Below are 26,255 nucleotides of genomic sequence, written 5' to 3'. Positions count from 1 at the left end.
ATGGCAGCACTGATTTTAAGCTATCCATCACTCTTTGACCTTGATTAATCAATCAATCAATCAACCATCAATGACTGTTGAGTATGGTGACGCCATTTCTTCATTTTTGGACACTCATCACAATATTTTATTTCTTTAAAAAGTACACTTTTTGGTGATTCAGCAGCAGCAGATACATTAGTTACAGTTACATTAACATGTCATCACATGAAGACACAAGATTCGACACCAGAGTTTCATCTTGAAACCTTTAGAGTCCAGTCAGTAGTCCTGAGTACTTTATCTAATCAGCAGTCACCACAGTCGAGTGTTTAGTTGCAGTTATGTTCGAATGGCCACTACAGGGCACTGAAGAATATGTTGACTGCATTGAAGTGAGTGGAAAAAGAAACTTTACCAATACAAAGTCAACACGTTTTTCCACAACAGGTTCAGCTCTTGATGGCTGTTTTCACTTCTTCTAATGTGCGTAAGGCTTAAAAAAGGCATTTTCTTTCAGCATGTCACGCTCAGCCGTCATGGTTGTTGCTTGCTCTTACTACTTTCTTCCCACGTTGTCCATTTTTTGTTTTTTTGCCATATAAGTTGATCAGGATTCTTTTCTATCTTTTCGTGATCTTTGGTTTACCACCATCTCAGGGTTAGGGTTCAGGTTTATCCCTCCTGACAAAGCTGCCGATGCGGCTTCAAAAGAGACCTTTGGTTGGTTCAAATCAACTTTCCTCAAAGTCAAAGTTGTGACTTCTCTTGCTGCCATTACCAGCTCGGAGATCGGCTCTTGGCGCTTCTTGGCAGTTTTTACTGTGAGCGGTTCTCATATTTTTTTTGGAGGTTGGGACTTTGGGGGTTTGGCCTCTTCGTTGTTGTTGGCTCCATCCATGCTGTCGTCCTCAGCCCCTGCCGTTCCTTGGAAGTCCTGGTCATACTCGGTGTCAGGGAGCTGGAGTGTGTCTGCAGATGGACCGGGTGATCGCCGGGATTGGAAATGAGGCAGGCATCGTCTTCGCTTTCCCAGAGCTTTAGGGCTCGGTAGGCTGCGGACTGACCCTTTGGACGTCTGCCTGGAGAACTGAAGGGAGAATTGGCGCCCACGTAACCGGGTTGGTGGGTGATTCTGGACATTACTTATCCAGCGGAAAGCCTTTGGCCCCAGCTGGGTGGGGGAACAACAGGAGCTGGTCCTGGAAGTACAAAAAATGAGTCAGACTACAAGGGGAAGTTAAGGAGTGGAAGGGTAGGATTAAGTTTAAAAAATGAATTACCTCCGGGTGTCCAAACCCTGTGTCTCCTCAGTTGGGGAGGGATCGACTCCATTCTGAGGTTTTGCTGCTTCACCATTGCCAGAAGCATCCATGTCCTGACAGGCGTCACCGGACAACGGCGGGCTGACAACGAACCGGGGGAAAACAGCAGTGGGCGAGCTTTCAGGGGATGGAGGGTTACTGCTGACCTCCCTTAAGGTGGACAGAGTGTCCATGGCTATGGGGTGCATGGACGAGGGTGGAGCTGTATCCTCTGGACTTGGATGAACCCTGGATGGATTGACAGACGATAAAATTAATTCAGAGTCAGAAAATGCTAACCACTGAGCTAACATACAAACTGTCGAAATTATGGGAACTTTAAGGGAAGCAATACTGCACCTGAAGTCTGGGAAGAAGCTTCCTGTTGCATCACTGCTGTGTCGTTTGAAGATGGGTCTAGGAGGTCGGAGGTCAGGAGGTTCCTGAACGCTCAGCAGCCGGCGAACTCGACCCAGAACCTTCAAACATTAAAAAAAAATATGACTGAAAATATAAATTCTGTAAACATCTACATTTCCCTGGAAGGTTGCCTTCTTCCATTCAGGACTATGTTAAGAAATGTATAATCTGCATATAAAGACTCATCTTCATCTTTACCTATCATCTAAATTTAATTGCATTTGCACTACATGTGTTAAAGAATGAATCAAAGCTGTTGGAGAACATTTGTAGTCAACAACGTTATATTACCGACTCTTGGCGCCAAGCCAAAATAGGATCCTGTTGCCGTGGACGACTGTCACTAACGTCAGCATCATCAAATTGCAGGATGTCTGATAGTCTGCAAGAGACATAAAAATTTCATTTCATTTTGCTGATGGAACTACTCAAAACCTGGAATAACCAGTGAGTCCTGGTTTTGAAGTCTTGTGCTTTAAAAGTTTCCTTTAAACAGAAATCCCTGCCTAAGAGTTGCCATAACAACCAAAGAGTATTACACAATTGGTTTCAACCAATCAGATCGCTTCGGTTGATGTGCAATATGTAAAAAGTGTGTGCCTGTGTGTGTTTATGTTGACCCCATGTCGGTGGTGGAGCCGAGGAATGAAGGAATGCAGTAGTCGGCGGCAGCCAGCGTGTACGGCGGGCGCGCCTCGCTGTCGTTCCAGTACATGTCTTTGGTCATGTGAGGCAAGTTCATGTGCATCTCATCGACAGCCAGCAGAGACACCTGGAGGGACAGGACAGGTAAACAGGAAGTGATGACAAAGAAAGGATTTTTAGCTGTTGACTGGTCACAGCGTGCTGATATTCAGAATCACAGCACGACCACGAGTGTGATATTTCTTTTATACAACACTTCACATCACAACAGATTATGATTTGTTTGTTTATTTAAACATTTATTTGCACTGCACTGTTGCCAAGCAACACATCAACACTTCCTGAATGCTAGCTTGTTAGCTACTTTGTGTCGGTCTACTGAAATAAGACATAACAGTGTTTAAACTCTGTCTGAGCGCTGTGATTGGCCGCTGACCTGTAGGTTCCTGTCAATGATCCAATTAGCTTCAAAGTCATCATCATCCTCTCCGAACGGGTTGATCAGCTGCTCCGCTACCTGACAGAAAGACACAAATCACACACAAGTCAATGTTTTTCCTTTCTTCTAGCGCAGGACAAACTTTAAAGGTGCAGTATGTCGGACTGAGTGGCATTTAGCCACGAGATTGCAGGTTGCAACCAACTTGCCCTTCACCCTGCAATACCCAGTGGCCTCAAAACTCACAAAAACACTAGTCTCTAACTTTATAGATTATATTAAACACACTGGACCTTTAAATCTTTAGTCCCGCTACTTGTGTGGCTCTTTTATGGCACTCTGGCTCAAATCCACCGAGTAACTTCATATGGTGTTATTAATATAACAAGGCAAGGTTAAGAGATGAAAGAAGGTCAACCACACGCAGGCTTACATCTCAGTGGTAAACAAGATGGAATAGAAATGTTCAAATCATTTCATATATTTCACTTTGTGACGGCATGAAACTATATTTGTGTTGTATGTCTTCAGTAGGAACCAATGGGCTTCAAGCAGAGTGCAGAAATTGGTTGTTGAAACACGTTGGAGGGACTACATAGTCCATCTAGCCCTGAGAACGCCCCAGGATCCTCCAGGAGGAGCTGGAATGCGTTGCTGTTCAGAGGGATGCCTAGAACGTTGTGGTATTCACAGCAACTGCCAAATTGGCAACCACTACTTTAAAATATTATCAGCTCCTCACCTTCAGCCAGCCGGAGTAGAAGAAAAACTGCAGCAGGGTGAAAATGGGGACGTACAGGTCGAGGTCGTGGCCTGGGTGACCCTGGGCGGGGTCAAGGAACTGACGACCAATCAGACAAGCAAAGAAGAAGGTGTACACAGCAAGAGTGACAACCTGAAGAAACAGAGAGATGATCCCAACTGTGAGTACCTCCCTCTCTGTGTGGGAGGTTCAGAGCACTGATTGTGTTATAGTAATGATGGAAGATGATTATTGATGTGATTAGATGATCTACATCCGTTTTAAACATGTTATGCCGACAGATGTGAAACAGGAAATAGAGACACAGGCCTGCGTGTAAACCAGTGGGATGCCGACCCAGTCGTAGCCAAAAAGAGTCGCGCACCAAGTCCTGAACATGTTCATCTCCTGGAGACACAGGAGACATAGATTCAATATGGACGACAGTTTGGCTGCCAAACCTCAAATTTGTGAGACTCCACGGGCTGAACAGTCCCACCCACCCTTTGGGAGTAAGCTGGGTGTCACATTTCCTACATGTCTGGTTTATGTGGTCACGGACTAACAGGGATATTAGACTCTCGAGTACTGGATGTACAAATGTGTGCTGCTGCTTAAGTGCCATTTTGTCTCTGACAGGAGATATCTGTAAGCTAATGGGACACTTCAATGCTTCTGTTGTGCACTAATGTGACAACAGAAGAACACTAACCACACACTAAATACAGATTTGAGGTACTTTACTTTACTTTACTCAAAATACAAGCCCTTGGCCTTCTAAGTAACTTTTTTCAGAAGTATTTTTGTGGTGTATTGTCAGTACTTTTACTTAACACTGGCTGTAGTCCTGCTCATCTCCCTCTACTGTATTATTAGATTTAAGTGTTATATGAATAAATTATAAAATGTGTAAATAAATGTAGAGTGTGTTTGTCTGTGGCCCCGTCGCACCCATACATTATTATTGACACTGCAGTAACACTGCAGTGGTCTGAGACTTCAATAAAATTAGTCAAAGGCAGCTTGAGGTTGCCAAGCAATCAGGGTCAGCTGCAGGTCAGAGCAATTAACTGCAGCTGTGCTCTGTCTGTGTGCGAGTGACTGCTGAGAGACACAGAAAATCTCTAAATGAAGCCCCTCCAACTAGTGGACACTAATGCCAAACGGTAGGTGGTATCAAAAAGCCCAAATGACCGTGAGCATCCTCATCTTGTCGACCATGTGAATGCTGAATTTCAGTGTGTGAAGTTAAAAAATGTGACCTGGGGAGAGAGAGAAAGAACAGGTGCCCCGTGCTCCTTTGGGAAATTTCTCCTCTCCAGTTTACATGGGAGTAGATGGGGCTGTCGGTGGGTGATCCTGGTGCATCAGTGCGTCTCCCGCCAAAACTATAAGTCTGACAGCTTCAGCAGTGATATCGCTGCGTAGCCCACGAATTTTCGAATTGTAAACTTTGGCGTGGTTTTTGGTGATTTTTGGCAAAACCGCTTAGTGAAGGGCTTAGAAAAGTCACAGCAGGTTTGTTAGCTTCTTGTGTAAGTTTAGGTTTTGTTGCCATTAAATATGTTAGTTATCAGCTAACACAACATACTATCTTAATTTTTTTTTACTTTATCTGAATTTTTTTGTTTTGTTTCATTCGTCTCTCTAAATAGTTTGTGTTATTGTTCCAGCTTCCTCGCCCACCCTCTGAATGTCTATACGTTCATATTTGGACACAGAATATGAAACGTTTAGTGTAATCCCATGTGTCACATTGAGAATGTTCTGCAAGACGATGCTGTCCTGTATGCGTCCTTCCTGTCGAGCTTTAGACGCCAAGTTGGTGAACCAGACAACAGGAATCCAGTACTTCAGATGAGGAGAACGAACGTTCTCAAACACTTTCCTCTCCTCTGGAGTCATGAAACCTACAGAAGGGCCGACAAACAGATCCCCAATGAATGTTGCAAATATGATGAGAATCTGTAGTTCCTGATGTATTTTTCTGATGTGTTTTGTCAGATTAACCAACAGTTCCAACCAAAAGTAAATGGCTCTCAATTCAAAAGTAGAAATCTCTTTGTGCTAAAAAGTCTAAACCTGATCTGTGACCTCACTCTCAGGTTATGTTGTGTTGCAGTCTGATGATTTTAATTCCCAATAAAGCAAGACGGATCATCACAATCCGCTCTGTTCTCAGAGTCCTGCCCTAATTGGCCGATAACAAACCAATCTCCAGGGCCAGATCAGATGGTTACAGGAAGGACAAAGAACAGCCGGGAAGAAGCTGAACTCTATCTGACTTTTATGATTTTATGGTGAGTTTAAGGGACTATCCAGGGACTACAGGAACCTTTGGAGACAGGGTCTAACTTGGGACTAAAAGTTCTGGATGGTGGAAACACAGCTATACTGTAAATATACTGTGTATAGTGGCAGTAATAAAGTTCCCTAGTCACCCTTTAATCCAGCCAAACACTCTGGCTCTCACCTGCCTCGACCACGTGGTCCATGGTCGGGAAGCGTTTGCAGACAGCGGTGCTGACTGAGCGGAAGATGAGCAGCGATGTCAGGTTAACGTAACGTACAAGCGTCCGTCGCAGGAGGCGGCCATATTCATCTTTACCCTGAACACAGCTGAAGGAGGAAACACGAATCACATGGTGCTTCAAACATGAACTACGTACTCATTCTGCATATTTGGCAACGCTCTACATTCCCAAGTGCCATCAACCAACTACCACGTGTCATTTTGTACAATTAAAAATAGTTTGGACGTACCTGGAGATGAGGAACATCAGCCTGTCGGGCCAGGGCAGGTTAACAAACTGATTCCACCATCGATTCACCACCAGAGTCACGTAAAAACCTAAAACACAGACGAGAAACAACAACACTGAGTCTCTTTTAGCGTTTGTTAGCATGTTTAATGTTGTGTTTAGGGTGTAGCATGTTCAGATATGGACAGCTGACAGTTGAGTTGGACTCGTTGAACACAACGACTAAACGATACCGTGTGAATACATAGCATCCTGGAAACATACAGATACTGTGAGCTGACTATTAGTGGGAATCAGGGTGGAGATCAGATGCACAAACACTCATCCTGCTTTTAGCCTTTCTGAGCTCTTTAATGATCTGTATCCATTAGCAGCCTGCTAATGAGGCAACCAAACACCCTGTCTGTCTGCCTGTCTGTCTGTCTGCCTGTCTGTCTGTCTGTCCGTCATACTCTCTCTAGAGATATATGAAAACTATTATTGTATGGATTTTAGGTAAGTTTCAGTTTAGCTGTGTCGTCCACTTGAGGCTGGCTCCAGAAGTGAGTCAGTCTCCATAAGTCCCCATGTCCAAATGTCCAACTTCACAGCAGAAATAAACATGTTTACAGCCTGGTACAAAAAACAGTTTTGGTCTCTGTAGCTAATTTCCCCGTTCATGACAACTGTACTGAGGGTGAATTTATATACAACTCACCTGTTCACATTATATTAAGGCTTAAAGTTATGCAGGGTTAAGAGTGTGGACGCTTTGATTGACAGGTGGGTGTGGTTACAGGTGGTTTGTCGTCATTCAGCCGCCTCAGCATAACATTGAAATACTTGTGCATTCTCGAGTAAATGTACTTAGTCAAGTGTCTTCAAGTAATGGTTTAGTGGTTTACAGTCCACAGTACTGCATCCAAACATGTCAGTCAGTCAGTGTGACTCAGTGTTAAGCTCTATTCTCAGAAGACTATTGTTAGCCCGGCTCCTCCCGTGATTATTAATAATAACACATCCCGACTGTGTTCTTTGATCCCCAGAGAATGTGACAAGTCTGTAAACCATTAGCAGTCCATCAGGGGAGTGAAATCTGGAGAGATAATGAGACGGATAATGAGACGGATAATGATCGTCTTATTGTACCGGGCTCCTGTCATGATTCAGTCAGTCCAGCTTTTGGTTTTGTTTGACGTATGTGGATTCACACCGGGTCAACGGTACAATGAAACGTGTCGGATGAAAAAGGACACATAAGAAGAAGAATGATAAAGAAAAAATGTAAATTTAAATAGAATTCAAAAGTGAAAGTTAAAGTTATACAAAAGTAAAATAGTGTACGGAGACTACATCCAGGTTTTAGACAGTCTGCGGGGACGTCACGGAGACTACGTCCAGGTTTTAGACCGTCTGCGGGGACGTCACGGAGACTACGTCCAGGTTTTAGACAGTCTGTGGGTACGTCACGGAGACTACGTCCAGGTTTTAGACCGTCTATGGAGACGTCACAGAGACAGTAGTAAGTAGTCAGTAAACAGTCAGTAAACAGAGACACATACCTAGAACGAAGGTGACGGGGATCTGCTCTGCGTATTTATCGCAGTACATGGAAAGTTTCTCAAACAATCTCTTCTGATCTTCAGAGAGGACGAGCCTGCAGCACAGAGGACAAAGACGTCATAACAAGTACATTTACTCAAGTCTTGTACTTAAAGGTCCAGTGTGTAACATTTAGTAAGAGTATTTCTTTTCAGGAATGGAATACAATATCCATTTGTATGTTTTCATTAGTGTATAATAACCTTTGTTTGTTATAGCCTGTTGTATCTACAGTGAGAGCGGTCCTCTTCCAACACTTCAAACACTGATCTACATACTTTCCACAGCCAGAGTTTTCCCTACATGTTTAGAAGACGAGGGAGAGACGACTGAGAGTATTCATTTGGTTCATGGCGAGGTGCCACACACTGGACCTTTAAACCTACAAGAAACCAGAATTTTGTGTTGATTCTGGTGACAATATGATGATGACTGATGATTTGGCTCATAGACCTTCATCATGCATTGGGTTTTGTTCTAGTACAGCACAAAACAGCCTCTGTTACTAAAAGATATCACATTTCCGAACCCCCAAAACACAAATATTTAATTTCATGCTTTAAAAAATGTTCCCTGTTGTAGTTTTTATCAAGATGAAATAGCACATTTGTCAGGGACTATTTTCAGCAGTGGATTAATCCATGTTTGTGGCAGCAGGACGGCGTGTGTGAGTCAAAATAAACTACAGTGTTCATGGTGATGAACAGCGAGGCTCTCTGAAGTGTTTTTAATGAAGCTCTATGGCACCTCCGTCACGGAGACTGCGTCCAGGTTTTAGACAGTCTGTGGGGGACGTCACGGAGACTACGTCCAGGTTTTAGACAGTCTGCGGGGGGGTCACAGAGACTACGTCCAGGTTTTAGACAGTCTGCGGGGACGTCACAAAGACCACGTCCAGGTTTTAAACAGTCTGTTGTGACGTCACAGAGACTACGTCCAGGTTTTAGACAGTCTGTTGTGACATCACAGAGACTACGTCCAGGTTTTAGACAGTCTGCGGGGACGTCATGGAGACTACGTCCAGGTTTTAGACAGTCTGTGGGGACGTCATGGAGACTACGTACATTCTTTATATTGTCAATGGTTCTGGGCTGCTGTAGAAACAAGGCAGCATCTCTATATTAAAGTTTCATTCTAAGGTAACAAAAACAAAACAAATCTTATTTTCAGGTGATTTAACACTAATGAAAACAGAGTTATGTAGATTATATTCCGTACATACAGCCCTCTAAATCTAACACACTGGACCTTTAAAGGTTGAACTGTGTTTTAAAGTAAATGTTTGTATGATGTAATGCACTGTGACTGTGTGACCTGTATACGACGCTCAGCACGGTGTACAGCAGAGCGAACAGGATGAACTCTCGGTACAGCAGCTTATAGATACTTCCTCTCCAGCGCAGCAGCAACTGGTGGAAACCGAAGAAGGAGGCGTTCGCGACTTTACTGGAATACGTGACGGTCATCCTGAGACAAGCTGACAGACAGACAGGCGGTCAGACAGACATGCTTTTCTATTCACAGCCCTGATTACAAACTCTGCTGATATGAATCTACGTTATAATTCAAAGTATTCTACTCACAGAAAAACTCCTTTGTCTGGTCTCAGCAGTGCTTTCCATCAGGCTGCTTCTCCTGATTTGTTTCTTTCCAAATGCCAACCAACCTCTGCCTCCCCCTCCATCTCTCTCTCTCTCTCTCTCTCTCTCTCTGATGCTCTCTCGCCTCCTCTTTCCATACACCATGATGCTGTCCAGTTGCCCAGTAATGCCAGTCAGCAGACCACACTCGCGCACACACACACACACACACACAGTTGAAACATGACTACATCTAGCTCGCAGTATCATCAATACACTGGACCTGTACGTGTGTGTGTGTGTGTGTGTGTGTGTGTGTGTGTGTGTTGGCATAGTTATCCGTGGAGATAAACATGTATAAACAGTAACAGTGTCAGTGACAACATGATGTCACACCAGAATCACTTTAGCATCAATAATTTTTATTTAGTTTGCACTTTTAATAATCCATAAAGAGAAGAGGGTAACTTTTAAAACAGGTGTTAAATCATGATGATGCTACTGAACGATGAATAGATAACAGAGCGAATGTAACTAACAGAACTAATGTAACTAACAGAACTAATGTAACTAACAGAGCTGACGTAACTAACAGAGCTGATGTAACTAACAGAGCTGATGTAACTAACAGAGCTGATGTAACTAACAGAGCTAACGTAACTAAAAGAGCTAACGGAACTAATAGTGCTAACGTAACTAAAAGAGCTAACGGAACTAAAAGAGCTAACGGAAATAAAAGAGCTAACGGAACTAAAAGGGCTAACGTAACTAAAAGAGCTAACGTAACTAAAAGAGCTAACGTAACTAACAGGGCTTACTTAACTAAAAGAGCTAACGTAACTAAAAGAGCTAACGTAACTAAAAGAGCTAATGTAACTAACAGAGCTAACGTAACTAAAAGAGCTAATGTAACTAAAAGAGCTAACGTAACTAAAAGAGCTAATGTAACTAACAGAGCTAACGTAACTAATAGTGCTAACGGAACTAAAAGGGCTAACGTAATTAAAAGGGCTAACGTAACTAAAAGTGCTAACGTAACTAAAAGAGCTAACGTAACTAAAGGAGCTAACGTAACTAACAGGGCTAACTTAACTAACAGGACTAACTTAACTAAAAGAGCTAATGTAACTAAAAGAGCTAACGTAACTAACAGGGCTAACATAACTAAAAGAGCTAACGTAACTAACAGGGCTAACGTAACTAACAGGGCTAACGTAACTAAAAGAGCTAACGTAACTAACAGGGCTAACTTAACTAACAAAAAATATAATTATATAAGAATTTCTATTTGTTCTTGGTGTTTAACGTTCCTTGAATGTGTTCACAGATATAATATATATATATATCAATGTTATATTTACTGTGGTTATGGATCACCATTTTCAAAATCTTGGCGGGAAAGATTTTAGGTGGAGTATCCCTTTAAAACTAATCCAAGATGGCGGCTGCTACTTCGGCACCGCAGAAGCGGAGCGGAGTGACGTCACGTCCCTTCTTGTGTATCTTCTGCGCAGGCGCACGGCGCTTCCCTCCTGGAAGGAGGCCCCCGTATATAAAGAGCTCCCCGTCACTCCGCGCTGCTCCGCGGTCAGTGCTCGCTCTTCTCCCGGCCTCCTCTTCCTGGAGCCGGCTGCTCCGCCCCGGGGCTCGTTTGGCGGTAAAATCAAGTGCGGACACGCAGACAGACAGAGAGACAGACAGACAGACAGACAGGCAGCAGGAACCCGCAGACAGGTGAGTTTGTTTCTCTCACACGGTCACGCAGCTCACCGACATGTGTAATAACGTTTTATAAGTCACGTTTTACCGAAGATTCACGGTCATGGCCACATGTTGTCTCCTTGTTCCCGCCTCTCGACTCAGGAGACATGGACGTTTCTGTTGTTCACTGTAGTTTTATAAGTGATGTGACATACAGCCAAGTTAATGACAGGATAAGAACTGAATCATATTTTAACATATCCACCCAATAATGTCATTTAATTTTGCATGTTTGGACTAGCTCTGAATTACTATTATTGTCTAAAACCTGGACGTAGTCTCCGTGACGTCCCCGCAGACCATGTAAAACCTGGACGTAGTCTCCGTGACTGTCTAAAACCTGGACGTAGTCTCCGTGACGTCCCCGCAGACTGTCTAAAACCTGGACGTAGTCTTCGAGACGTCCCCCACAGACCGATTTTAATCACCTGTCCTCTCTCTGTTCTGCACATGCTCAGTAGAGTCATGCCGTCCAACGTGGAGATCAAAGCCAGAGTCAGCGACCGGACGCTGTTCGCTGAGAAGGCCGCCCAGCTCAGCCAATCAGAGGGCACGATCATCAGACAGCACGACACGTTCTTCAACTGCAGCCAAGGACGACTGAAGCTACGAGACTTCATGGTGTGTGTGTGTGTGTGTGTGTGTGTGTGTGTGTGTGTGTGAGACAAAGCCAACTAATGGAGCTAACAGTTTATTTGTTTGTTTGTTAGAACGAGTCCGGTCAGCTGATCTTCTACGAGCGTCCGGACACTGATGGACCCAAACTGTCCCGATACTCCATCAGCCCGACCAGCGACCCGTCCAGCCTGCGGGTAAAACACAGACCTGTGTGTGTGTTTCTGCTGTGACACACTGCCATTTATTCACCTTGATAACTGCGTGTGTGTGTGTGTGTGTGTGTGCGCGTGTGTGTGCGCAGGCCGTGCTGTCGGACGCCCTCGGGGTTAAAGGTGAGGTGCGGAAGGAGCGGCGGCTGTTTCTGATTGGTCAGACTAGAGTTCACCTGGACACAGTGGAGGGACTGGGAGACTACATGGAGCTGGAGGTAACACAGCTGAACATTAATCAAACCAATAACCAACATGCAGACAACCTTCTCATACTTAACGGTTACCTAATGTTTCTGTAGCGTTGACAGAACGTTCCAAAATAAACATCATCAGCCTGAAGTAAACTAAAGCTCCCTGCGCTGCCCCTTTAAGAAATATGACATTTGAACAATTCATTATGCGTCCGTCAAAATAATGAATCACGTGTTTTTGCGTCCTCGTCTTCTGGTTTTCTGACTGGAGAACTGGCGCCACCTGCTGCTTACCTCGTGAAACGACGCCTAATATTCACATCAGGGTGGTGGATGGAGACAAGCGCGTTCTTTTGATGAGTTACTTGAAATTGGGTTAAAAATTTGCGCCACACATCTCGGTGATAAATAAATAAATAGACGATAAACGTCTTGAACCCGTCGAGGATGTCCCGAGGCTGCCTGAGCGAGTTTCCTGATCTGTGTGGACTCTGCGCTGCGTTTCATTAAAGTCGTGACGCGTTTGAAAGTGATTTGAGGTTTCCTGAGTGGCGCAGACAGGACAGGAGCAGGTTGGAGACACAGTTGAGTCGTCCTCAAAGACAAAAACAGGTGTGAGTAAACGTGCGATGAACAAAATGGATCCAGAGTTCAGTCCGTGTAAACTCATCAGCTCAATGACCCGTCTGTCTTTCTGTCTGTCTTTCTGTCTGTCTGTCCAGGTGGTGATGCGTCCAGAGCAGACTGTCGAAGAGGGACAGCAGGTAGGTCGATCAGTCTGTCAGTGTGGTTAGATGAAGTACTGATCCAGAGTCAGCGAACCGAACACAGACCTGGACGTAGTCTCCGTGACGCCCTTTACAATGGGAAACCGAAGCAGTTGCTCGTCAACCGTTGCCTCAATCTTCAGCAACTGACTTCAGTTTTGATCCAAACAAACTTTAACTGTGTTAAAACATCAAAATGACACAATAACAAACAAACTAACCGATCAAAGCGGGATTGAACCAACAACTTTGATGTTCTGCAAGTTAAACTTTTTTTTTATCTATGACATCTGGTAGAAAACAAACATCTGTTCTCCACCAGACTTCACGACAGAAATGAGAGCTGCTGCTTCGATCGCTTAGTTAGTTTGGATCCAAACTGACGGTTGGAGGTTAGAGAAGATCCGGAGGATCAGCAGGACGTTGTTCAGCTTCATGCTGGTCTGACTGTGGATCAGTACCAATCTGTTTATCTCTCCGGTATCTTCGTCAGCACTCGTCTCGGGTCAAAAAGTTTGATTTGATCTTTTTCTTCAGGTTGCCGAGGATCTGATGGAGAAGCTGGGAGTGTCGAGGGAGAGTCTGGTGACCGGAGCGTACATGGACCTGTTACTGAAGGGACACAAAGAGACATAAAGGAACTGTAATCAGATTACTGAGTAGCTGAGCTGTTAACTTTGTATTTAGTTTCTATGAAATGTTTCATTTACGTTGTCTGAATGTTTTTTTTTTAATAAATAAACGAACTCTGATCAAACAGCAGGATGACATCACGACTCTTTGACTCGTCCTCTAGCGCCATCATGAGGTCAATTCTGACACTCTGAGGTTTTCCAAATACCTGCACAGCTCCCCGTCGCTGACGGTATAAATAATAGACGTATTATCTGATGTCACGGGGAAAATTCATTATTTTGCATAAATTTCCAGAGCAGGAATGTGAAGTTTGGATAAATCCAGGTTCAAACCTTTTAGATATCTGTTTTATCAGGACATGAATCAGAAAATGTCAACCGCCATTTTAAAAAAAAAGTAAATTTTGTCCATTATCAAATGTATAAATCGTGCTCTGGCATTTAAACTGCTGAAGATTTGTGGCTTAGAAACCGCTGATTAGGTAAGATCTCATTTGCATATTTAAACATCAAATTTCAGAGAATATTATGAAGTGGTTTCATGGTTTTTTCTGTTCAAAAGTACAGACTCTTGTCCAGCTGAGGGCGCTGTAACTCTGCACCAGCTGACTACAGTCAGACAGTTGAGATGTCCTACAGTAAAGTTTCTCGCCTGTTTTGTTATTCTGATTCAGGTCCAGCTTGGTTTGATGATTAATGACATCATTAGGAGTTATTATGATGTACGTGAGGGAGCTATGTATAAAAACTGTCCTCTGATTAATTAAACGACATCTTTAAGAAATACTGAGCCGTGATGTCGCAGACGATAACGGTCCGTTAGGTTGTGCTGATGAAATTAAGTTTCTAGGTTGTTATCTGCTTCGTTTTGTTGTTTCAGTGTAGCACTGAACGCTGCTGTGTAGTAATCCACCAGTCACACTTTATTTGTACAGCACTTATCATACAAAACATGTAACACAATAAAACCCCAACACCCCCCATCCACTCCCAACCCTCCACCCCATCAACCACCTCCACCCTATTACAAAAAAGACACTACGCAAACTGAGGAAACACCGGAGGCAGCTTAAAAAAACAAAATAAAATAAAATAGAATAAAAATAAGAGATAAAATCCATTAAAAATGCATGATGGTACAATAGTAGAATAAATAGATAAAATATGTACACAGATAAATAAAGATAACATTATATATATACTAACCAAATAAATAGAAGTGACAATGGAGTGAGATTAAAATAAACAGTCAGATCAGCCACTGGAGTCTGGATGAATTAGCCGACTACAAGACAGTTTTGTGACTGCGACTGCCAGTCGTTTGTTCACGTCACGTTACAACCTGTTCATAAATATTTCACAAAATAAATAAAAGTAATGCAGTAAATGCTTCAGAATCTCACATACGGCATCTTTAAACTTTTCCTTTTATCACCGGGTTGGAGCATTGTAACGGTATCTCGGAGCAGCAGGCTCATTCTGCCCATTGATGATATTGGGGCTCCATCTGTTCTCTGTTGTCTCCGTTCATTCAGGAATAAACACAGCAGCAGATCTACAGAGGAGGGAAGCCGGAGATTAGAGGTTTATTTTCTGCTGATGCTTCATCAAGCGCGATCCCGTGATTGAGAGTGGGTGGCTACAACATGTGGCTCGACCTTCATGCCGTGTAATTAGCCGGAAACCTGTTTGTTGCGATCGTGACTTCAACGAGAACTTCAGGAATTATCTGATGACAGTTGGTTTCATCAGTTTGTAGTTCATCAAACTAAAACCGTGTTCGTGTAAGATTCTGGAATATTTCCTGGATTCATTTTATGTATTAATCACTGTTTATTGCCATTGTGAACATGTCGTAACGTAACGACTTCAGGAACTTTCTCGGTTCCCGTAACAGCCGGTGGACTGATTTATACGAAATGTTATGTTGAACTTCCCTTGAAAATCCAAATTACGTGACGTTTGTCCAGAGTACCTTTTCTTCCTGCTACAGTATCAACGCTCTTACGTCAGCTTCGAAATGGAGTCTAAGGTTGAAACGTAACAACTTCAGCAACTTTCTCGGTTCCCGTAACAGCCGGTGGACTGATTTATACGAAATGTTTCTTTTCGAACTTCCCGTGAAAATCCAAATTACGCGATGTTTGTCGGCGCTACCTTACGTTAGCTGATAAATGTAGTCTGCTAACGTCAACAAACAGCCGGCACCCTCGACACCACAGTCCATCACAGAAGTATTGTATTATGTTACGTTAGCTTGCACGCTAACGCGGACAAATTGATCTGCGTCTTTGCCGTTTTTTAGATTAGCTTGGAGGCGGAGGAAGAGGCGGGACGCCGGCGACTGGTGCAACCACACCGAGCTTCACAGCGACTCTTGGGTGACATCACGGATACGGCGTCCGTTCTTTGTCATTGTTGCGAACACGGATGAAATGCTAGCTAACGTATAAAGACTCTATCTCGAGGGTCTGTCTCTGCTGTGAAGTTGGACATTTGGACATGGGGACTTATGGAGACTGACTCGGTTCCGGAGCCAGCCTCAAGTGGACGATAGAGGAACTGCAGCTTGTGTTGGCTTCACTTCACATCCACGGCGGTCGCGGCTTGATCGATTTAGCACCGCCTACAGTTAATCTCCATGGAAACACGCATAAATTATCACGTGTCTGAACTCTGACTAATCAATGACCCGTACTCAACGCAGAGCCGTCATGTGACTCCTGTGTGTGCTCCGATTGGTCGGTTTGACTTATAGAAGAATGTCAAAAAAAAACTTGATCAGCTGATTTCACGCTCTCCCATCATGCACCGGGACTCGATGATGATGATGATGATGATGATGATGCTCGGATGTCAAATCTTTTTTTTTTTCTTTTGCATCGTTGCCATGACGACGGGGCCGCTCCTCCACACCCACGCTCTCTCTCTCTCTGTCGCTCTGTCACTCGCTCGGTGGGGAGAGAGAGAGAGAGAGAGGTGTGTTTTCTAACCCACGCATTGGAGTGGGAGACAACGTGCGCACACACACACACACACACACACACACACACACACACTCATAATACACAGAGTGTGTGTCATGCTAGCAGTGTGTGGGCTGAACCGACCAGCCTTCCACTCATCCTGCCTCTCTCTCTCTCTCTCCCTCTCTCTCTCTCTCTCTCTCTCTCTCTCGGTTCTTCTTCTCTCTCTCTCTTTTCGTCTCCAGATACACCTCCTCCTCCTCCTCCTCCTCCTCTTCTTTTTTTCCATCCATTCCTCCATCCTCTCTCTCTCTCTCTCTCTGTCTCTCTCTGTCTCTCTCTCTCTCCATCATCAGTCCTTCCTTTTCTTTTCAGTTTATCATCATGGAGAACGAGTCGGTGATCTTCTGGGTGAGTCTCTCTGCAGCCCTGTGTGTGTGTGTGTGTGTGTGTGTGTGTTAATGCATGTGTGTGTGTGTGTGTGTGTGTGTGTGTGTGTGTGTATCGGTCACTTGCTGCCGCTCTGTAACTTTGAAAGTCGTGACTTGAAATCTTCTTTACCGACTTTACCTTCTGTCCTCTCTGAGTTTTCTTTCCTCCTCTCCTCGTTTGCCTTCTCTTCTTTCCTCCCTTCCTTTCCTTCCCTGCTCTATCTGCATTCCTTCTCTCATTTCCTTCCCTTGCCTCTCGTTCATTTCTTCCTTCTTTCCTTCCTTCGCCTCCTCTCCTTCATTTTGTCTCATTTGTTGCTTCCTCGCTTCCTTTGGTCCTTTCCTTCCCTTGCCTCCTCATCTCCCCTCGTTTTAATTCTTTCTCCATTTCCTTTCCTGCTCTTCTCATTTTCCTTCTCTTCTTTCCTTGCCTCCTTTCCCCCCTTCCTGTCCTTTCCTTTTCTATCTGCATTCCTTTCCTCTTTTCTTTCCTTGCCTCCTCTCCTTCTCTTTTCCGTCATTTGTTACTTCCTTGCCTCCTTTAGTCCTTTCTTTGCCTCCTCACCCCCCTCCCCACATTTTTAATTCTTCCTCCATTTCCTTTCCTCTTCTCCTCATTTTCCTTCCTTTCTTTCCCTGCTTCCTTTCCTCCCCTCCTTTCCTTTTCTGCTACATTCCTTCTCTCTCCTTGCCTCTCTTCCTCGTTCATTTCTTTCCTCCTCGTTTCTTTCCTTGCCTACTCTCCTTGAGTAGCCTACACTCTTCCTTGCACCCCCTTTCCTTTCCTCTTCTTCTTCATCCCTTCCTTCTGCCCTTTCCTTCATCTTTTCATTCTTTCCTTCCGTCCTGTCATCTTCCCTTGTCCCCTCATTTGCTTCCTTGTCTGACCTTGTCTCATTTCCTCCTCTCCTTCCCTCATTCCTCTTTTCTTTCCTCTTACCTCGCATTCTTTCCTTTCATATATATTTCCTTTCTTTCCTTTCCTTTCCTTCTTACATCTCATCATGCCTTCCATCCTTTCCTTCTTTGCTTTCTGTCCCTCATCTATTTTCAACTTTCCTCCATTCCTTTCCTCCTCTCCTCATTTCCTCTCCTTCCTTTCCTTTTCTAGTCCACTTGTTTCTTTTCTCCTTTCTCAACCTCCTCTCTTCCTCTTCCTTCCATGTCCCATCTCCTCATCTTTCTGCTTTCCTTCTCGTCTTCTTCTCCTTTCCTTTCTTTCCTCTCATATCTCCTTCCTTCCTTCCTTTATTTTATTCTTATCTTGCTTTTTTTTTTGTTATTTTCCTTTAAATTTTTCCTCTCTCTCTTTTTTATTTCCTGTTTCCTCCGGCATCTCTTCACTGTCCTCGGTGTGTGTGTGTGTGTGTGTGTGTGTGTGTGTGTGTGTGTGTGTGTGTGTTATGTAAGCAGCAGCAGTGTGTAGGCCGTAGTCTCAGACCGTCTATCTAAAGAGATGATCTGCTCAAAAAAAATTAAACACTTCAAACAGGAAGTGGATTTTTCTTCTTCTGCAGCACTGACACACTTAAAATAAATAAATAAAAAAAATCACGTGGTTGTCATGGCAACGCGTCGAGCCCGGCAGCAGCAGCTGTGGCTGTGCGGCGCTGGTCAGAGGTTAAACTGCTGAGACGAGCCTCCGTTATTTCTCTTTTAAAAGAAACGCACCGATAGGACCGCATTTCCCACGATGCACTTTGTGCTCGTGTCCCAGTTCAGAGCAGATTCGTTCTGGCGTGAAGCCGACCGTCGATAAAATGTCACTCTGATGGCATTCAGCTCAGACAAGCTCGGACACGTTTGTCCGACTGCCGAGTCCAGACGCCTGTGACACGGGGGACACGTTCCAACACGCCCCAGTCCTGACTGATCCTAAGCAGCACGCGTCCTTTAAGCTGCCGTCACTACAGGTCGATGTCAAACACACAGTCAGGTGGAGCTGCTAAGCTAAAGGATGTCCCTGTCCACAAAGCTGACTTCTGTCCTCGCTATGCTACGTCACATACAGCTGCTATCTCATTGGTCGTGCTATGAAAAGGTCAAAGTTGAAATAGTGCTCAGTGCAACGCTGAGGGTAGCACTATGTCCCCTACAGACCGTCTAAAACCTGGACGTAGTCTCCGTGACGTCCCCGCAGACTGTCTAAAACCTGGACGTAGTCTCCGTGACGTCCCCGCAGACTGTCTAAAACCTGGACGTAGTCTCTTTGACGTCCCTCAAACCTGTAGCGTCTGTAATGAACGTTTCGTCCTGTAGGGGGCGGAGTGATAGAAACTCAGATCAGGTTTGAGGTGAAACTTGAAGAAATAAAGTGTGTGTGTGTGTGTGTGTGTGTCAGAGAAAGACATGATAATATAGTGTGTATTATCAGTTCCTGCCACTGGTTGCCATGGTAATGGCCAAGGGAGCTACATTTTCAGGACACACACACACACACACACACACACACTCACACATTGTGTTCACACCTAACGATGAGCAGCATCTGTGTGATCTGACCACAGCTGGACCGCTTCACTCGTCCAACTCGTATCAAAACGTCCAATCAGGATCTAAAGGGTCATTTTAACGCTAGTGTTAGCTTCAACTCCATCCAGTGTGTGTGTGTGTGTGTGTGTGTGTGTGTGTGTGTGTGTGTGTGTGTGTGTGTGTGTGTTATCAGTGCCATCCAGCTTCTGAGCTTTTTCCTGCCAAACATCCGTTTCCTTGGCAACTCAGACGGGAAACAGGAAGTGTGAGTGACAGGAAGTACTTCTAATCTTGTCAAGTTTTTTTTTTTTCTTTAATTGTTTTCTTGCTTCCAACATGTCGTCCTGCTGTCTGCGTTGCCATAGAAACATCCTGGTCCCCCCCCCCCCCCCTACACACACACACACACACACACACACACACACACACCAGCTGGCTAGCATGCTGTTAGCTATTAGCAGGCTACCAGGTGGCTACCAATATGCTAACAGACCTCAGAATTGGATCCATTGAGTCCAGTAACATTTAGTACACTGTAAAAACCGTGACAGTAACAGACCGTAAAATATGCCATGAAGTATGATGACGGTTTCCTGTGTTGTCTTAAATTCAAAATCTTCATCTGCAGTGAAAAATAAACAAACAAAAACTAAAGCAGTAATTTATTGTAGTGGCCATTTGTCCATGAAAACCAAATTAAACTTTAAACCAAACGAAATCAAAAGGCCACTGATGCACCATGGGGATGTGGTTTAACGCAGGCAACAGAAGATGAATGTCCAAACTGAATCCTTGCGTTTCGTGATGATTTATTTCAAAATAATAAAACAAACAAAAGAACAAAGAAAACCATGGCTGCTGCTTGCCTCCCTTACTCAAGGTGCCTACCTATCTAAATAACCTCAAGTGCCCAGTTACCAAAAAAATAAACCAAAATACCAACCCTGCAAATCTAAATATCCCAAACAAATAATAAATAAACAAATACCAAAGAATATTAGCAAAAAATCTAATCTAAATAAAGCAAACACTTAAATTAATCAAACAAACTCATAATTAGCTAATTAAATTTACAACTAAACACAACAAAGACTAACTTCACAAATAGCTCCTACATTTATATTACAGACTGTTGATTGGACAGTAAAACACCGTAATATTTTATGGCATATTTTACGGTCACGGATTGACAGTTTTTCACCGTAAAACCATTTTAAAACATAGAATAAAATGCCAACCTTTTTACCGTAAAAAGGCGCATGATTGAAGCATTTTATCACCATTCGAGTTAGTGGAGAGCTAAACAGAAAGTTAGCTGAGGTGTTCTGACCAACACGGTCGCCTTCTCCATTTGTTTCCAGCAAACTGAAGGTTCATGCATGCTAACAGCTAACCAAAGCTACCAGTAATATCAGTTTTCTATTTTTTGTACCTGTGTGAGAGAATAGAAACAGAAAGTCAGATCAATATTTAGAACTTTACATAATACTTTCGGTCGGCCTTGTTGCCATGCTAACCAATACAACAGCTTGTGTAACTGACTGAACCTGAAATGGCCTCCACGAAATGCAACTGTGTCTGACCCACTTCTGATTTAAACTGCAACACAGCACACTTGTCGTTCATCTCTGAACACCCTCCACTCTTCTTCTGACGTGTTTCTTCTCCCCCTCTCTTCCTCCTTCATATCCTGGCCTCCCCTCTTCTTTACCTCCCACCCCGCCTCCTCCTCCCTATCTTCCTCCCTCGCTCTTCCTCCCTCTTTTCCTCCCTTTCTACAGGATGGGCAGGGCAACTCCCAGAATACAATCTGAAACTCTGAGACCTCTCACTCTACTGCAGGATTACACACAGTAACTACACTGACGCCACAGAAACCAGTTTAACATTCACGGTAAAACTTCGTCTACTGACTCTTGAGGATTACAACAATCCGCCACAAACTTCCATCCTGCTGACGTCTTGCCACCAACACCACCACCAATCAAAAACCCAACCAGAGACACAAAAATCTGGCACCTCAGGACCAGAACAAGAAGGCCAAACCAGTACCGGACAAGCAATCCAGTCAGACTCTGTAGAGTGGATCAGACCAGGCCAGGACAGACCAGAAGAGACCAGTAAAGGCCATTGGAAAAGTTTGATGGGACTGCTGACGATAGGTGAGTGTTTCTTTGTTTACTGGAGGTGTTGGGTTTACCTGCTTTTGGTGTTAACCAGAACCAAGACAAACGCCTCGGTACTGATTGGTCCACACGTTATTAAAGTTGGGAACTTGCATCTACATTAATGAGGAGGTCATGTGACCTGACAGAACCACGTCCACCACTGATTGAAAAGACCGATCCGGAGCTCAGCGAGCACCCGACTGGACTCGTCCTGAACAAAAGTACCAACACGCTGACCCGTTAGTCACCATGTAAGACGAGCAGCTGATCCCAGAGCTGTACGGGAGAACTGATCTAATGTTGATCAGTTCATCTGATGTCTACAAGCATAATTTTATTTCGCTCAGCCGACAATCAAAACTGCTCGAGTATTCGATGAAATGTTGCCGTGAGGTGACACGTTCTACATTTTCCGGCGTTGACAGGAAGTTAGACGACAAAATAATGGATATGGAGCACTTCCTCGCAGGTCGACATGATCTACGCTCAATAGTTTACAGTACAAAACTTATAGAGAAGAGTAAATCAACTCCTGAGTAACCCAACTTTAAGTTAAAGTGAAAACAGAGCGAGAAGTTTGTTTATTTAACTCAGAACGTGGTTATTTAGTCAAATTATTATTAAAACAGGAAAGAACCTGTAAGTTTGGAAACTAACCATCGAACGTCAACAAACCAACTGAGAAGTCGTTAGAAACTAAAAGTTCAGAGACTTAAAAGAAACATTGGCAGGTGATTGGATGAACCAACTGTCGAGTACAGGTGAACCTCAACCAATCCGATCAACAAACGTAACGTAGTCTAACTCTTAGAAACATCTTCACCCTCAGTGCAGTTGTCATGAACGGGGAAATTAGTTGGACATTTGGACATGGGGACTTATGGAGACTGACTCAGTTCTGGAGCCAGCCTCAAGTGGACGTTAGAGGAACTGCAGTTTTGGGTACACAGAAGTTGCCGCTTGGATCGACAGATTCTCACGTGACTTTGCTGCCTGTTTCCAACACTACAGTACATTTACTTTAAGTGTTGTAGTATAGTACCTTTTATTTGTACTTCAGTAAATGTTCCGAGTGCTTCTCCACACGCTGCTAAAGTGCTAACACGGGAACAAAAAGAGCATAACATCCTTCAAGTGGAGGTTCTGCTGCTGGTTCCTCCGCCTCTTCTTCGAGGCCTTCACTGACAGACAGACATTTTATCCGGTTTGAAGACGTGAATTAGCGTCTCTGCTTCCACTCGTAGCGATTAAACCTGTACTCGTGACGCCCAGAGGATGAACCTTTTACTCAACAAGGACCTCTTGTGGCTGTGCAGATGGTTCGCTCGCTCCTTCGTGTCGTTCGTGTTCGTGAGGACGCTTCTCTCACTTTCTGGTGTCTGTGAAACAGAATTTGCATTTCCGGACATGAAGCTGATTTTTCATCCCGATCACCTCGAACAGCCAGACTGTGATCATTGTCAGCTGCTAACACAGACACTTCTCACTATAAAGGAACATTCAGTCTTTCTGAATTATGCAACAGAACTGTGACAGGACTCTTCATCATTTTTATGATTTCTGTTCAATCTAACTCGATTTCTACTAACTGCTTTTATCCGGGTCTTTCAACAGAAATTCACTTAAAGACCACTAGGTGTGAATCACTGTGAAACACGTTTACCACCAACTATTTCAGTGATTCTGGTGAAACTGGATCATATTTTATGGAGGAAATGTTTTCTGGTTTTCCCTCTGATGTCCTCCGGCTGCTCCGCCTCAACTCTCTGTGATTTACAGAGTTTATGATGGACAGTGAAGTAAACTGCTGACAGCTGTAGCTGCTGTTAGCTCATGTTAGCTCAGTCTGTTAGCTGCTGTTAGCTCATGTTAGCTCAGACTGTTAGCCGGGGGAGTGTTAGTGTTTGTAGAGGAGGTTTTCAGGCCCATGGGGCGGTGAGCAGAGATGGTGTCGTGTCAGAACAGGAGCTGGACAAAACATTAGTTAGTAACATGGATCACATCGGCTGCTGTTAGCGAGCCAACTGGGGGTCCAGATTAGTGACGTTAGCTTTGGACTCGGTGTTGTAGTCAGTGCCAGTTGTTTGTTGATGTTGACAGACTATTTAAAAGCTAACGTTAGCTCATGTTGCACACTATCCATTAGCAAAGGAGATTTGGCGACCGGGCTCAGCAGCTTCTATGGACACAATGGCAGAGGAGGAGAGAGCGAAGAGGACGCTGACGGAGGAAGCTAAGAAGAGAAAAGGAGAGAGTGATATACCTTTTTTTTGGGATATACGTCACTCAACATTGTGCAGATAGATTGAATTCTTTAAATTGTTTCATTTTTGTTGAGTAAACTTCTTAAATGAACATTTTTTACGTCAGATATTTGAGTTTTACAAAGTGAATTTCAGGGGAAACATCTAAAGCTGAAGCAGCTTCCCTCGGAGCCATGTGGGCAAACATCTTGTGGTTCTTTGAATGCGAGTCTTTTCTCCAGATGAAGCTCTTAGCTGCTGTACTGTACAGGCTGTGTGGGAGGACAGCGGCTCTGTTCAGGACAAAAACGGGAAATGATCATCATGGTGACCCCCCCTGAGTTATTTCAGGATGAAGCCTCCCTGCTGCTTGAGTCCAAACAAGAATTTCACCTTTCCATGAGACAATGATCTCGAGACCAAACCGGACTGGTGCTTGAACATCCTGGATCGGATCGGTCCTGAAGGAAACCTGAGGAATGGACCCGAGCAGACGTTGCATAACTGAGCTCTCTGCAGAGAACAATGGAGGAAAAACAACTGCTGTGAGGAACACAAAAGCTGCTCCAGCTCCCACTGAGTATTACCTGAAGAACCCATTCACAGTTACAGCAGCATGAAGATAACAGCAGCGTCTTCCACAGAAATGTGGTATAATTGCTCATAGCAGAAATGTTTTGCTTATTGAGGTGTGAAAATAAGATGAAACAGTCTGAACCGGAGGACGAGCAGAAGGAGTCTAAAGATGAGATTTTAAAAAAAGGAAGTGAGAGAGAGAGGCTGCTGAGCACCGACCATTTACCAACATGTCCGAGGTTCTTTCAGCCTTTTATTTCACCAACCACTTAAAGTCAGTCCCAGATTTACTCTTGTCCGGCGAGTTCTCTCTTTTTCTCTCCTTAGCTTCCTCTGTCAGCGTCCTCTTCGCTCTCTTCTCCTCTGCCATTATGTCCATAGAGGCTGCTGAGTCCGGTTACATTGCCCGCTCGCCCAGCTCTGGTCCAAATCTCCTTTGCTAACGGACTGTAGCAGTAGTAGTGAGCTAACGCATCAGAATCCTTTCTTGGGTCGATCACAGACTTATTAGTTATGTATAGCTTACTGAATGAGTTCAGCAGTCGATGTGATCCATGATATTAATTTATGTATTGTCCCAGCTCCTGTTCTGGCACGACACCATCCCTGCACACCAAACAAACTGAGCTGACAGCAGCTACAGTTGGCAGCAGTTTACTTCACTGTCCATCAGGAAACTCTGTAAATCACAGACAGTTAAGGCCAGATATTTTGTGGTGGAGACCAAAATCGAAGCTAAACGAGTCAGAATATTTGACTTTAATTCATCAGATGGACACGAACATGACCGACTGCCGACAGGTTGAACATATCTACTTAAAAAATGATGTCAGAGCTTTTGTTGCACACTTAATGTTGCAGAATTGTCCAATGTCCACCCATGACTCTGTCCTCTGTTCTTCGTCTTACGTTTTAGTCAACGCTCTGTCTGAAAGGTCGATTGAAACGTGAGCTAACGCGACATGCTAGATTAACGAAATCATCCCGTGTTCTGCAGACCGAATCTATTTGTCTCCGCTCTGTCAGCAGACAGTGTCGCAGATTTCTGTTTGAACAGCTGTCAGAGAGTTGGCTCGGTCTTTGGTCTTTACCTCCATTTTGAAGGTTAATCCGTCAAACAACAGTGAAAAGCTGATTTAATGAGCTGTTATTCTGGGCACTGATGCATGAAAAGCCCTAAAATTGGAAAAACGATTAGCAGTTTTGTTTCCCACTTGTGGTTTCCTTCGCTCAAAGGCACAAAGAAACTCTCAGGTTGTTGACGATTGCTTCGTCAGCGATGAAGTGTTTGTTGGCTCGTCAGACTCATTAAGCCCAGAGAAAACATTATTACTGATACGTTTCTGTCGTCATGTTGACTTGGAGTGTTTTTGGACGTCTTTAAATGTCTTGAAGGTGATTCAAAGCCTCTGATTGGTTGAATGTGAAGTGTTTTCTGAAGTGCAGAGAAACAGCCGAAGACTTGATTTGACTTGAGTTGATTGCAGACGGAGCTTTATCGAGGCAGGGAGTGGACAGAAACGAGTCATTTGTACGTAGGCTCCTGATAGGACCAGACTTCCTCTGCTATTATTTTGATATATTATTATATAACCATCTAATCTGTTGTTCGGGCTCAGTGTTTACTGCGAGGATCTGTCAAAACAAACGTAGTGAACTGTAATGATAAAGCAACATGTTTCAGCTCGCAGCTTTTGTTCCTGTTACAGAACAAAGAGCTGATAAAGAGTTCCCTGATCAGGGTCAGTGTATGATATTATACA

The 26,255-nt window shown here is 44.0% G+C and overlaps 3 protein-coding genes across 13 annotated transcripts in view; 2 read left to right on the top strand and 1 right to left on the bottom strand.

Moving 5' to 3' along the window:
• Positions 1-40: 40 nt before the first annotated feature.
• LOC104935809 (bestrophin-3) lies at positions 41-9,727 on the bottom strand. Its single transcript, XM_027283624.1, has 14 exons — positions 9,456-9,727; positions 9,187-9,349; positions 7,833-7,927; positions 6,293-6,380; positions 6,003-6,148; positions 5,285-5,439; positions 3,860-3,937; positions 3,530-3,682; positions 2,785-2,865; positions 2,324-2,475; positions 1,995-2,085; positions 1,644-1,762; positions 1,263-1,532; positions 41-1,181 (listed from the first exon to the last, which is right to left on the bottom strand). Exons 2-14 carry the CDS (start codon positions 9,336-9,338, stop codon positions 815-817), a joined length of 1,947 nt encoding a protein of 648 aa, XP_027139425.1. The 5' UTR covers positions 9,339-9,349; positions 9,456-9,727; the 3' UTR covers positions 41-814.
• A 1,148-nt stretch (positions 9,728-10,875) lies between these two features.
• On the top strand, positions 10,876-13,763 carry LOC113746514 (uncharacterized). Of its 3 annotated transcripts, none has more exons than XR_003462936.1 (6): positions 10,876-11,186; positions 11,672-11,834; positions 11,924-12,025; positions 12,133-12,258; positions 12,765-12,848; positions 12,957-12,987. XR_003462936.1 is itself a non-coding variant. In XM_027282505.1 (6 exons), the coding sequence occupies exons 1-6, from the start codon at positions 10,891-10,893 to the stop codon at positions 13,635-13,637; spliced, it is 825 nt and encodes a 274-aa protein (XP_027138306.1). In that variant the 5' UTR covers positions 10,876-10,890; the 3' UTR covers positions 13,638-13,763. The 3 variants fall into 3 exon arrangements, 2 of the variants coding, with proteins under 2 accessions (XP_027138306.1, XP_027138305.1); XM_027282505.1 differs by lacking the exon at positions 12,765-12,848 and adding an exon at positions 13,539-13,763 and having other exon boundaries at positions 11,675-11,834; positions 12,957-12,998; XM_027282504.1 differs by lacking the exon at positions 12,765-12,848 and adding an exon at positions 13,539-13,763 and having other exon boundaries at positions 12,957-12,998.
• Positions 13,764-16,885: 3,122 nt separating this feature from the next.
• The window catches only part of shank3b (SH3 and multiple ankyrin repeat domains 3b), a 30,656-nt gene continuing 21,286 nt past the window's right edge, over positions 16,886-26,255 (top strand). For all 9 annotated transcript variants that reach the window (XM_027282488.1, XM_027282491.1, XM_027282490.1 and 6 more), the window contains exons 1-2: positions 16,886-17,013; positions 21,287-21,667. The gene's annotated coding sequence lies outside the window, so the exon portion shown is untranslated. The remainder of the gene's footprint in view (positions 17,014-21,286; positions 21,668-26,255) is intronic.

Source organism: Larimichthys crocea, chromosome X, assembly GCF_000972845.2.
Source record: "Larimichthys crocea isolate SSNF chromosome X, L_crocea_2.0, whole genome shotgun sequence".
Lineage (NCBI taxonomy): Eukaryota > Metazoa > Chordata > Actinopteri > Sciaenidae > Larimichthys > Larimichthys crocea.
This window is presented reverse-complemented; position numbering and strand designations above follow the sequence as displayed.

Bases quoted from the DNA above. Each gene is read 5' to 3' on its own strand.
- LOC113746514 (XM_027282504.1), top strand. From the start codon at position 10,891: ATGGCGGCTGCTACTTCGGCACCGCAGAAGCGGAGCGGAGTGACGTCA. The intron at 12,026-12,132 runs GTAAAACACAGA...GTGTGTGCGCAG, and splicing joins GCGACCCGTCCAGCCTGCGG to GCCGTGCTGTCGGACGCCCT. The intron at 12,999-13,538 runs GTAGGTCGATCA...CTTTTTCTTCAG, and splicing joins CTGTCGAAGAGGGACAGCAG to GTTGCCGAGGATCTGATGGA.
- LOC104935809 (XM_027283624.1), bottom strand. From the start codon at position 9,338: ATGACCGTCACGTATTCCAGTAAAGTCGCGAACGCCTCCTTCTTCGGT. The intron at 7,928-9,186 runs GTCACACAGTCA...TCTGTGCTGCAG, and splicing joins GTGCTGAGCGTCGTATACAG to GCTCGTCCTCTCTGAAGATC. The intron at 3,683-3,859 runs GCCTGTGTCTCT...CTGTTTCTTCAG, and splicing joins TCCCACTGGTTTACACGCAG to GTTGTCACTCTTGCTGTGTA.